At 39.6% G+C, this 13811-nt stretch overlaps 1 protein-coding gene across 1 annotated transcript in view; it reads right to left on the bottom strand.

Annotated features, from left to right (window-relative positions):
* Positions 1–13811, bottom strand: part of LOC122551900 (protein unc-80 homolog) — a 284010-nt gene that overhangs the window by 43131 nt on the left and 227068 nt on the right. Inside the window, exons 49-53 of the mRNA XM_043694468.1 lie at positions 10508–10678; positions 9851–9943; positions 8576–8794; positions 7762–7962; positions 2194–2317 (exon numbers count right to left, since the gene is read on the bottom strand). Of these exons, the coding sequence (XP_043550403.1) occupies positions 2194–2317; positions 7762–7962; positions 8576–8794; positions 9851–9943; positions 10508–10678 (808 nt within the window). The remainder of the gene's footprint in view (positions 1–2193; positions 2318–7761; positions 7963–8575; positions 8795–9850; positions 9944–10507; positions 10679–13811) is intronic.

Raw genomic sequence — 13811 nt, 5'->3', positions numbered from 1 at the left:
ATTCCACCCCTGTTTCACCTGATATCTCACCACACCTAGATTTCCAGCAAGAATTCTGCAATGAAATTCAGGAGAATTGAGCATGGGTGAATTCTTCCCTTTCTAGATTGAAACCAATCATAGTATTGACTAGGACATGAATCTGAGACTTCAGTCTGAATTTTTGCAGTGATGGAGAGGATCTCCAGCCTAGACAAAATGGTGCCAGGGATCTGATCTGAGAAGCCCACCTTGGAACACGATGCCCATGATTTCCAACTGGGACTGGGTGGGGATTGAAGCAGAGGTGCACTATATTTGCACAACTGTATGGGTTGAGGAAGCAACTGCATACGTTAAAGTACAAACTCACTCAAAACTGATCAAAGTTTTGCAAATGTAATATCCAAACATGGCTTGTTGGCTTTAGACCTTTAAGGAAACAGTCTAAAGATGCTGGAGTTCTTTGAAGGATATTGTTTCAAAAAATTGGGAGAGATCAAGTGCCCTTTGAGATTACTAAAAATAATTAAACAATTGTGAATAAAATGAAGGTAAATCAACTCATTATAACTACCAAGCTGATTTACGCTGTATGACTGGTTCCTAACCAGTTATTACAGTAGGGTTTCTGTCTATTTTTGGTATAAGTATCCAATTGCTTATAAAGTCTTCCAAGTGAGCATTTTGCATAGGAATTCTTGCATTAATTGGAAATTAAATAGTTGAAGGTAATTAAATATAGTGAATTAGTTTTAACCAGTGGGAAGGTGTTTTCTCCCCCCAAGTGGTTCACTGATAGATGCTTAAGAATATTACATATTCTTCTTCATCTCAGCATTGGTTCTGAGGTTCTCTGTTGTTGGATCTTGGGTTTTACTAACATGGAATATGTATGGGCAGAGAGAGGTTTGTGGGGTCAAGAATCAGTATGAGTTGGGAATAAGTTGGTTGAATGGCTATAGAGGTGGGTACAGGGGCACAATTTGACATGGGGGGAACGAGCAGTAGGTGGCAGGTGAGAGCATGGATGACAAGTCGAGTGTGTGGGAGTGGCACTGAGATATATTGATAATGATATTAATGGTCTAATAATCAAGAGGCTCTGGTGAATGTTCTGGTGACATAGGTACAAAACCCAGGGCGCAGTGCATTAAAGTTACATGAAACTAATAACAGATGGAATTAGTCTCATTATAGTAACCATGCCAACTATTAAAATGTTTTGTGATGACAATATAGTTTTAAGAGGTGTATTTTGTCCCGGTTTGTTTTTCATGAAAGTTATGACAGAGGTGGTGAATGGTCTGCTCCAAAACAAATAAACAGAATGTGAGGCCTTGGGCTTTTGTTTTTAAAGTTAGAGGGCTTTTAAAGGGTCAAGCTCCTACAGAACCAGTTTTTTTTTTGTTTTAGCCTTCAGTAGCAGTTGCTGGGGTCTAGAAGCTGGATGTGGAAACTTTTATTCCTCTCCCTGTTACAGCTAAAAGCTAGGGTTCTCTTCCTGCTGCTAGAACTGCATGTGAAACAATCTATTTTACCGACTTTGCCTTTGCCAAGGGTATGTTTACGGGATGTTATTATATTGGAACATTTAATTAGTAGTAGTTAATGTATATTATCTTGCTAAGCATTTCGATAGTTACAGTTTAACCAATTATTTTATTTTTATTGTGTCTGTATTTTAATTATAGTGTATGAATAAAGTGTATGATTTCAAGTCTGGTGGTTTGATCAATCAAATTGCATCTGGAATACAACGCCTTACACTTACCTTTAAAATGAGAAAAAGTTAGGGTTTAGACTGTCATCTTAACATAGTTTGAGGGGCTTGGTCTGGTGCATAACATATTGTTAAAAACAATGTTGGTTCAATGTTGTCTATCTGGTCCACTAACGTGGTTGCCTCTTAACAGCCCCCTGAGCTCGCCGAACAAGTGATTCAAGAGCGATTGTGAGATAAGTAACAAATAGTGATCTCTCCAATGCTTGTTTGTCTCCTTGATATGATACTGTACGGAACCAAACTGTGTTTGCGACTAGATATCTTTTATGAATAAAGTATATTTTTGAAATAAAATTAATGCTAGCCTTTCTGGTGATTCTCATATTCCATGAAGGGGTAACGACACTTGAACATCTCCTTTGACATTGAATGAAAATATTGAAGTATGACAGGGATTGATTCAATTTTAATGTTTCCCAGCTACTCACCAAATTGACACAAACATTAATCAATGACCTGAGATGCGGCAGGAATGAAATGATTGGCTGCCTTTGGAGGGTGATACAAATGCCTTCAATTAAACTGCTTGCGGCTTCCCACTCCACCTGGCGCCTGTAAAACATTAGAAATCAACCAGCATCTGACAACAATATTCCAATGTTTATGTTAAATTATTCCATGTACAACTATAACCATAAATTTTACAAGTCTTATATCTTAACAAATCTGTCACTTTTCGCAGTTACAAAATGTATGTGAATTGTTGCCTCCAACTGACTACAATATCATTTTCTAACAAAAGCAAATCAGAATGCATTAATCAGCTGAAGAAAATATAAGAACTAGAAAGTTATTTCCTGCTGGCTTCTCCTGCCTTGACATCCCAGCCTTTCAAATTGAAAACTGATCTGCAGACAAATCTTCACTGAGCAACAGCAGTTAATTAAATTGAGTGGACTTCAAACTCTTCCCACAGAAAATGCATTTTGTACTCTTGCAGACTCCTTGAAGAATTGTTCAAGATATAAGCTAACTTGTTGCTCTTTAATACATCGGAGCACATGTTAACATAGAGCACATGTTAACATAAAACCCACGTCCACTCAGCAGAATTTTGTTGGGGGAAGGCATGCTGTGGAGCTGTGGGTAAAGGAGGCATGCAGTGTAAAGGGCTACCTGCCACACGTGTACATAGGAGGGTATTTTACTGTCAATGGAAAAAAAACACACATGATAATGATGAGACTCTAGTAAAGGAGCTCTAGCTTAGACCTGGTATAGCTGTTTTTAGTTAATAAATAGTTGTTAAAAAACATCCAAAAGTCTAGCTATATCTTTACCTTGGAGTAAGATTACACACACATTGTCTAGAATCCAACCCAATGATATCAGCTAATGGCACTGGGGAACAGGGTTGGAACAGCCCAATGGCCAAGTCAGCACCAAAGTTAGTGCCATGGGTAAAATCTTGTAATCTTCTAACAAACACATGGTACAGACAGATGCTCAGAAACAGAAGCAAGCCAGCAATGAGTAGACTAAGAAATGGCAGATTTGGCGAAACAGATTGGTAAGCATGGGTTGAAAGTTTATCTGAACGTAAATATGGATATTAGGTTATAATCAGATCAGCTATGAACTTATTGAATGGTGGAATGAGGTTTATGAAGTCAAAGGCCTATTAATGCTCCTAACTCATGTGTTCACATGTAGCTTAGTATTTATATGTATCTTAAATGAGGACCAATCTTAAACGAGGAATCAAGCGAGCTAAAACGGGTCATGAAATAACTTTAGTGAGCAGAATTAAGGAGAATCCCGAAGCCTTTTATTCTTACATAAGAAGCAAGAGGGTAACCAGAGAAAGGGTTGGTCCACTAAAGGATAAGGAAGGAAGATTGTGTGTCGAGCATGAGAAAATGGGTGAGATTCTCAATGGTTACTTTGCATCGGTGTTGACTGAGGAACGGGAGGTGATGAATCCTGAGATTAGAAATAAAAGTTTGTTTACTCTGGATCACATTGACATAAGGAGGGAAGATGTTAGTTAGGCTAAAGGATATTAAGGTGGACAAATCCCCAGGGCCGGATGGGATCTATCCCAGGTTGCTGATGGAGGTGAGAGAGGAAATAGTTGGGGCCCTGACAGATATGTTTGTAGAATCCTTAAATACAGGTGAGGTGCCGGAGGACTGGAGAGTTGCTCATGTTGTCTCCCTGTACAAGAAGGGTAGTAGGGATATTCCAGGTAACTACAGACCAGTGAGCCTGATGTCAGCGGTGAGAAAGTTACTGGAGAAGGTACTGAGGGATAAAATCTAATTATATTTGGAAAGGAATGGGCTTATCAGTGATAGGCAAAATATTTTTTTGAGGGGTAGATTGTGCCTTACCAACTTAATAGAGTTCTTTGAGAAAATGAACAAGTTGATGGATGAAGGAAGGGTTGTAGATGTCATATACATGGACTTCAGTAAGGCATTTGATAAGGTTCCCCATGGTAAACTAATGGAGAAAGCGAAGTCAAATGGTGTGCAGGGTGTTCCATCTAGGTGGCTAAAGAACTGGTTGAGCAACAGAAGACAGAAGGGTAGTAGTTGAAAGGCGTTTCTCGAAATGGAGAAAGGTGACCATTGCTGTTCTGCAGGGATCAGTGCTGGGGCCACTATTGCTTGTAATATACATAAGTGATCTGGAAGAGGGTATTATTGGTATGATCAGTAAGTTTGCAGATGACATGAAGATTGGTGGAGTAGCAGAAAACATAGGAGACTGTTAAAGAATACAGGAGGATATAGATGGACTGGAGAGTTGGGGGGAAAGTGGCAGATGGATTTCAATCCAGGCAAATGTGAGGTGATGCATTTTGGGAAATCTAACTCTAGAGTGAACTATACTGTAAATGGAAGGACCTTGGGAAAAATTGATGGGCAGAGAGATCTGGGAGTTCAGGTTCATTGTACCCTGAAGGTTGCTGCACAGGTGGATAGAGTGGTCAAGAAGGCATATGGTATGCTTGCCTTCATCGGACGGGGTATTGAGTATAAGAGCTGGCAGGTCATGTTAAAATTGTACAAGGTTTTAGTTTGGCCGCATTTAGAATGCTGTGTACAGTTCTGGTCGCCACATTAACAAAACGATGTGGACACTTTGGAGAGGGTGAAGAAAAGGTTTACGAGGATGTTGCCTGCTATGAAGAGAGGTTAGGATTGTTTTCATTAGCAAAAAGGAGATTGGGGCGGACCTGATTGAGGTTTACAAAATCATGAAGGGTATAGACAGGATGGACAGAGATAAACTTTTTCCCAGGGTGATGGATTCAATAACGAGAGGTTATGCATTCAAGGTGAGAGGTGAAAAGTTTAAGGGAGATGTACACGGCAAGTACTTTACAAAGAGGGTGGTAGGTGCCTGGAATGGGTTACGAGCAGAGGTAATAGAGGCAGGCATGGTAGATTCATTCAAGGTGTTTCTGGACAGATGCATGAGTAGGTAGGGAGTAGAGGGATACAGATGCTTAGGAATTGGGCGATAGGTTTAGACAGTGGATTTGGATCCTTTCAGAATTGGAGGGGTGAAGGGCCTGTTCCTGGGCTGTAAATTTTCTTTGTTCTTTGTTGTTTGTATGAAATGCGAAAGTACAATTTGATCAGAAGGGGAGTAGTGGTTTGGCTTGAGATGCAACTCTCTTAAGTTTCATATAATCTCAGGCTGAATTTAACATTGATTAAAACAATGTATTAGGCTAGACAGACTGAAGCTGAAAAGCAGAACTCAGTCTTCATTAGAGATGAGAGAGGAATCCCATGGAGGAAGCATTTGAATCTATGAGGTGCAAGAATAAAAGCACATCATGTCAGCAGCCAGAGAAGTATGAAGAAAGAATGGCAGATCCCGTCTTATTGTTCCCACACTGGCTTAGACAGAAGGCCCACAGGCCTGAACTGCATGTCTGCAGGAAAATCAGTCATTTCAAATCTGTATGTCATTTCGATAAACTTTTAATCTCAAAGTAAAAGATAAAAGTCTTTAAAGAAGAGACCGTGCAAGAAATCAAACAATAGAAAATTAATATCATCTTTCTTGGAGAAATTAAGGAACAAAAATGTAAGTACTGGAGTACTTCAACAGAATGCAATTGACATTATTAATTTTGAAAAGCACTCTGTGCATGCAGGTGAGACAGATTTGGTCAAACAAGTGTCATTGTTGACCATCATTGCAACCATCATCATTAGATCACAAGATCAATGAGTGATCAAAATGGAGATCAAAGGCTAGCTAACAGTAAGGATGAAGTACAAAGATAGGAAAATGTTCGAGACACTATTATGTATATAATAGCAGAAAAATGGGCAAATTGAAAACATTGTACTACATCACCTTCAGAGCAGATATAAAATCCATGGTTCTGTTTACACCAAGAAAAGACATACCCCACATACTCCTATATCAAGTCAGAAGTGAAATTGAGGCGATTCTTCAGCAAGGAGATCTTTAGTCAGTTAATAGACCTAGACCTACACATTGGTGTTCTCATAATTCAAATGATTAGATTCCCTACAGTGTGGAAATAGGCCCTTCAGTCCAAACCAACCCTTCAAAGATTAACCCACCCAGACCCATTTCCCTCTGACTAATGCACCTAGCACTATGGGCAATTGATCATGGCCAATTCACCTGACCAGCACATCTTTGGACTATGGGAGGAAACCAGAGCAAACCCAGGGAGAATGTGCAAACTCCATACAGACAGTCGCCCAAGGCTGGAATTGAATCTGGGACACCCTGGTGCTGTGAGGCAGCATTGCTAACTACTGTGCCACCCTACTTAATGTCTTAAGTTTATCTGATAAATGCATAATGGATTTCTGACCCTTTGGGTGGAGTTTCCTAATTGAACACAATTGACAAATTGGGCACAAGTTGCAGACAAAAATTTCATTCTTGATGCTGATAAATAAAAGCAAAAAGTTTCTTCAAGCCGTGCTCTTGGACATTACTGCTTTCCCTATATTAAAAATGCTCTTTGAAGCATTTAAGAGTCATTAACTGGTCCAGTTTTATTAATAAAGCTGAAATATATTCTGCCTCACTAAACAAGCTTTATCCTCCATGTTGCAGCTACTACCTCTGAGTAACTATTTTTAAATTACTTTAAGTGGGACCATACAGCACCACTTACTAGTTGAATTCGTACGCACAAGTCAGTTTCTTGGTAAGTTAAATATTTAATACTTTAAAAAATTCACTGTTGACATTCAGTACCTAAATTTGAAGTGATGTTGAGGGAGTCTCATCCTCTCACACATCCTCAGCTATGACCAAGGACAGAAGCCATACGCCCTACTCCAGACCTAGGCTCCTGGTCCTCAACCTAGTCACTGTGGTTCCCAATCCTACAACCAGAGCACCACAGGCCTCCTCATGCCTTGGACTCGGTTATTGAGCCCTAATAAACCTCCTGTTCATGTTTCAGGTCCAAAACGACTCTCTTATGGAACTGATCACCTCACTCTTCCTCCCCTCATTTGTTTTCTCAAAGCATAAAACTCATCTCTTTTCCAGCCTCCTCTGGTTCTGAAGGGTCATACTGGACTCAAAACATTAATACTTTTCACAGTTGCAGACAGATTTGCTTAGCTTTACTTGCACTTTGCTTTTACTTCAGATTTCCAATATTTGCAAGATTAACATGGATCTCTGCATTAATGGCAACTTTACAGATGAAAGACAAGTACTTTGGAAACTGCATCAGAAATCTTTCTTGCCTCTATTAACTTCACTCATCTAACACTGAATTCAACTTTGTCCTTTGTAGTTGTGCTGCTAATTTCACAATCCTATCTTCTCATTGGTTAAGGACACTTTTGCATGTCCGATATACTCAGATCTCAGACGCACCATTTCCCTCACTGTTGTAGTTGTCAGCTCGGACATTCAACAAGTTGTCATGAAAACAATATTAAAATCTGATGTTCCAATTAACAGGTGTTATTCGATCACTTGCAACACCATAAATCTCCTCAATGTTTAGTAGATTTAACATAAATTACCTTAAGGTTGGCATCTTGTGAATCTTATTAAACATCCGATCTAATCTCTTTAAGATTAGAATGAGAGCTGGCCGCACAGCTTCTGCAGTCCAGTCGGTGATTGGAAGCATTTCCATGATGTATCTCCGAAGCCCATGGCTCTCCATTGTTTGGGTGTCATATGGTGCAAGCTTTAGAAGGGAATGTGCAATTTCGGCCAACCTAAGGTACAATTAACACTAAACTTATTCCAGAAGGACAAAATTCAATAACTACAAATTCTGAAAGGAACTAGCTATTTCCATAAAAAGCAACCAATTTCATTTTTAGTCCTCAAACTTCAGGGTAATTGTTCAGATCATCAAAGACATTTGTAGACACCATCAGAACCCAGAACTATTCAGTCATTTCCTATTTAATTACTGATCAAGGAATAATCTGTCTCAGAGTGTGTACTATACTGAAGGTTGTGAAACAGAAGAGATCCCTGGTGCTGCCCACCATGCCAAAGTTGATGCTCCTAATTTCGTCTGTCATTGACCTACACACCACGGAGACACGAGCCAATATTTAGGTCCTACAAGTCACATTTGCAAGCCATTATTGAAATGGAACATTGGGCATTGTACTAGCCTTTTGGCTCCAACTACTTCATCATATATGAAATCCTTCAGTAGATATCAGAGAATGTACTCAGACCAGCGTAGCTCCCTTTTCTTGAATCGAGAGTGTCGCCAGAATTATGATTTTGTCCTCCCATAAAATGCTCAGGACAAACAATGCGAAGAAATCCGAAGGTGACAAGCTTAGAATAGGTGAAACAGTCATAGTATACCTCATATGTGACTTCACATCAAGTAATTCAAGAGTGGTAACCCTTGGTTCTCCAGCCATATTCTGAAGAATTTTCAACCTAGGGCCGCAGTGCTTGAAGAATTCAGTGCAAATGTTTAGTACAGACTCCCGAGGCCTGCGAAATTCCTCTCTTGCTATACGCTCATCCAGTTCTTCAGTTGGCAGACTCTGGCCCTCTTCTAACAAATGAAGGTTATCTCTGCGGAAAGGTAAAAATATTCTTTAATTATAAAATAAAGTGAGAAATTTCAAGATTGTCTGTAATCACCAACAATTTTCACCCAACCAGCTGGCAGCTTTGAAGTCAAATTCCTGCAATTTTCCACTCAGTATCTTTATGAGAAAACAATCACAACAAGGGTATGTACCTTCAAGGTAGCTTACCAACTTCTTGGGACAAGTCACGGTGGACAATGACTTGATAGGATTTGCAACCATGTTCCCAGAACCTGAGCCTGTGGGTTGCTAATCCAGTGACATGACACTTGGTCACTATTTCCCCCAAATAGGTCTAAAATTTGTGCTCACCACGTGTCAAGGTGGGTAGAAAGAGATTGGACATGAATCAGCCATGATGCCTTTGAATGGAACAGCAGGACTGAATGACTTGCTCCCATTCAAATGTTCCTACAATCCAAACATGCTCAGAATCAATGTTCCAATGACAATTAAGAAACCCAAATATTCGGGTTTCTGGTGCCAGGCAGGTCAGGGTGAAGCCATTTATATTTCAGGCGATAAACAACACTGGTTTTCACTGTAATGTAAATGGATCTGCAAGATTAGAATTCACATTTTACACCTCAAGGATTACATTCTTCTGACTAATCCTTTGAAACAAGGAATTGATGGCTGTGAGCAATTGAAAATAAAAAAAAGATAGACAACCTAATACAATGATTAGATTAGATGACTTACAGTATGGAAACAGGCCCTTCGGCCCAACAAGACCCTGCGAAGAGCAACCCACCCAGACCCATTCCCCTACATTTACCCCTTTGCCTAACACTAAGGGCAATTTAGCGAGTCCAATCCACCTAACCGGAGTACCCGGAGGAAACGCACGCAGACACGGGGAGAATGTGCAAACTCCACACAGATAGTTGCCGGAGGTGGGAATTGAACCCAGGTCTCTGGCGTGTGAGGCAGCAGTGCTAACCACGGTGCCACCGTGCCGCCCATATGATTGAAATAACTATTTGGTCCGTTGTGCCTGTAAAAGGAGCATGCAAGAGTTATCACGATTCTTCCTAACCTCGTATTGGCCCCTCCAGACATGGCGTGGTTGGCTGTCGGAGCTCCCCTATGACCTTGGTCGGATCTGCTCATTTGAGGAGCTGTCATTGGTCTGCACCGCAGTTCATGAAGAAATAAACATATAATTTTTAAATAAAATGTCCTGCTTAACAAATATTGCTTGATCAAAGCAACTACAAAGATTAAAACAGAGGCTCATTTTAGACAAATTGTCGTACTAATGTCCTTCAATCAGTTTCATGCGTTACATTATACAGGCTGACTGCTGTATCCGCGGGTCCGCTTTCTGCAGTTTCAGTTACCCACCATTTACCGCGGCCCAAGCATATTACAGGAACGTTCCAGAACCAGGGACCAAGGGGATGCTGGGAAGGAAAATTTCCCATTTAAATGAACGAGTTCGCGACTATCTGCAGTTTCGGGCCTCAGCAGTAGGTCTTGGAACATATCCCCCGCAGGTACAGGCAGGGGACTACTGTACTGAATAAGGGACAGAGCAGTCCACTAAAAACAGTGGAACAAAATGTATTGCTGAAATTTTAATCTAAAAATCCACCTCTGTAACCGATAAATGCTAACAAAGCATTAAAATTTACTTTGGTAGGACAGTGACATTGAATGACAAAGCAGCCCAAGAGAAGGACTAATAAATTACCTGGTGAGAGATTCAACACTATATAATAGGGCTTGTAAGGATGTGGCTAGTGAAGCAATAGCAGTGATTTCATCCCGTGCTGCGGATGATGACTCCAATTGAATGGTTTGCTTCTTCAGTTTCTGCAAGTAGCAGGGAACCAGTGCCTCGAGCACCATCAGCATTTGAAGACTATGGCATAAATAAGAAGCATTAGAACAGACAAAGCACTACCGGGCAATAGCAAAGGAAATCCAATTCTACTGTGACAAACCATTTTTTAAAAAAAATTGTACAAACGTAAAGGGGCTAAACATTTGATCTTAGTCGTGCAAAGTCAGGATTGCTCCTCTGGACAACCTTAGGTGGTGAGGCCACAGCTGGTGTATTATGTGCAGTCGTTGTCACCACGTTACAGGAAGAACATAATTGCGCTGAAGTGAGTGCAGAGAAGACTTACTCGTATGTTGCCAGGACTGGAGAACTATAACTACATGGAAAGATTGGAGAGGGCAGGGTTGTTTCCCTTGGAACAGAGAAGACTGAGGGGTGACATGATTGAGTTCTACAAAATTGTGAGGTGGAGAAAGAGGAGGAACTTGTTTCCCTTGGCAGAAAGTTTAAAAACTAGGAGTCATAGATTCAAGCTAAGTAGCAGAAGGATTAAAAGAGACATGCCTCTTTACATAGAGGGCAGTGGGTGTCTGGAATTCATTGCCTGAGTTGGTGGTGGGTACAGAGATCCTAAACTCATAAAAAGCATCTGAATCTGCACCTTAAGTAAGGTCCAGGCTGTAAGCTGCAGAATTATGTGCCATGTACATGTAGGTGGGATTAGAAAGGGCTTCTTGGACAAGAGAGACTGAGTGGTCCCCATCTGTCCTGTCTCATTTTTAATGGTTTCTAGGTCTATGTCCACAAATGAAATACCCTTACCACATAACACAAAAATAGACTGAATTAAAATTTCACTCAAAAACGTATTTTATAAGGTGGGGAATAGAGAAAAAGTGGCAAAATTCTACATGAACATGAAGTAGCACCTATTAATAATTAAAACAGAAATAATGACTATACCTTAACGGCTGTGAGATATCAAAGAGCAGATTAACTGAATGAGAAATACTCCAATGATATGAAAGACCAACTTGATTTCTGGCCCACAAGATGAAAAAAAAAGCACCTCATGTAGATAAGATATTTAAACAGATTGAAGATTTAAATGGATTTAAGAACAGCTTCTTTCCCAATGTTACCAGAATTTTGAACAGACCTCTAATTCATTAGAGTTGATTTTTCTCTGTACGTTCAGTGTAGCTGTAACACTGTATTTTGCATTCTGTTCTATTACCCTGATGTGCTTAAGTAAGGTATGATTTATCTGGTTAGCATGCAAAACAATACATTTCATTGTATCTCGGTACATGTGATACTAATAAATCAAATACTAGAAAGGCTTGGAGTAACAAGAACTACAGAATATAAAATTTATGAAACAGTGAGTCTATTAATTCTACTAATCTTTAATAGGAAAGTTGTGAGACAATATTGAAAATACAGCATAGATCAACACCAATAATTCTTGCTTGGAGAAAATAGAGGAAGACTTGAAAAATTCAGTTCCTTTCCTTTAAAAGTACATCATGATGACTCACAGAGCTTGGACAGGATGGGATATATAGCTGACTATTTACAATCAGTAAGGGTTTAGAACAAGAGGACATGAGCATCAGATGAATCATGAGTTTCATGTTGAGAACAGGTGAAGCATTTACATGGAGGTTTTTGGGATTAGGTAAGTGGTTGAAGGAAAGAAATATGGGAACAGGGTTAGGACATGGGTTCAGTGAGGTTCACCTGTTGTACACATTTTTATGCATTTTATGCAGAAAGCAAATGTACAAGAGAAAAAAATAAATAAAAGAAACCCATCAGTTAGATTTTAAACCTATTGTCTGGACAATGGAGCTGGGCAGTTTTTACAATGGGTGGCTAATCTGCCATGCTAGTGTTATACCAAATTGAAAATCTATCAGAATCCCATTACATCCTATCTGGAAGGAAAAGGGGCAACAGTAGAGACATAAAATCAGAGTGCAAAATTGACAACAGTCATTAAAAATGGAAAAGGAGACAAGTACGGGATGGCTCCCAGCTATCCAGGAGTGATTACCACCTGATTCATACTGAATATAAATGAAAAAAATCTAAGTGTTCATCACATTATTAACATTGCATTTCCATGCCCCCTATTTATAATCAGCTGCTGTTTGCTGGAATTAGCAATGGTAAATTGAACAGGCACAAAAGTGAGCAGGGGTCCAATGCAAGCAATGTTACTTCTGCCATCTTCCATATTAGAGCTTCAAAACCAGGCAACACTTACAGAAGTTCTCAGCAATATAACTGGCCACTATTCTGGTTGGCTCTGTCAGTACACATTGCTCATCACTTTAAATTCTGATCATTCAGTTCTTGAAATACTGTACTTGGAAAGTCTTTTGTAATCCATTTGAACAAAACATGCTGCCCAGAAGATCTATGTTTTTATTAGCATTCCTTCAATTCTCTTTGATTTAACATAATTTATTACTTTACATTTAATAACACTACACTTGTGTTGAGTATGAAATAATAAAATTAACCTGAATCTTATCAATGCCTTTGTCAGTGTGGCAATGGTATGGTCTTTCATATGAAATTTCTTTCTCATTACTAACAAAATTACATGTTTGCCAGGTTGAAATTCATTAAAGCATTCAACTTAATATTGTTGAATGACAGGAATTATTTAAGGCAAGGGTTAAAGTTTTACTGCAATCGACATCTTATAGCCATCTTCTGTCTTATTCCAGTTTTAAGATGTACACTTTAAGGTGGTTTGGCAAGTAAAGTGCTGAAAGTGGAAGCTGAAAGTAACAATGAGTGTGGCAGGGTATCTGGGTGTTTGGTAAGCAATGAGATAAACAGTGAATATCAATGAAATTCATGCATGGTGAAATAAAGAGAGGAAAGCTGGAAAATCTCAAACCTTTCTGTCAGAGTGAAATTTGTGAAAATCACAAATTTGGAAGTCCCACCCCAGAAAGAGTAATTTCTGATTTTTGTGGGGACAAGTTTGGTGACAGGTTAGCTTATATCGTTGCGTGGCTTGTGGAGACAGCTGACTATTTAAATAATCAGCTGCCCCCCCATCTAAGTTCTGTTTTGTAATCCACACTGTCTGGAACGTGGAGAACAAGGAGCAGACCAAGTCAGAACACCTGTTATATAGTGAATTTATTTTGGATAGTCATAGTGGCCTAACCAATGACCTGTACAGCCA

Source organism: Chiloscyllium plagiosum, chromosome 7 (assembly GCF_004010195.1).
Source record: "Chiloscyllium plagiosum isolate BGI_BamShark_2017 chromosome 7, ASM401019v2, whole genome shotgun sequence".
Lineage (NCBI taxonomy): Eukaryota > Metazoa > Chordata > Chondrichthyes > Orectolobiformes > Hemiscylliidae > Chiloscyllium > Chiloscyllium plagiosum.
The sequence above is the reverse complement of the archived record's forward strand: the minus strand, read 5'-3'. Positions and strand labels throughout refer to the sequence as shown.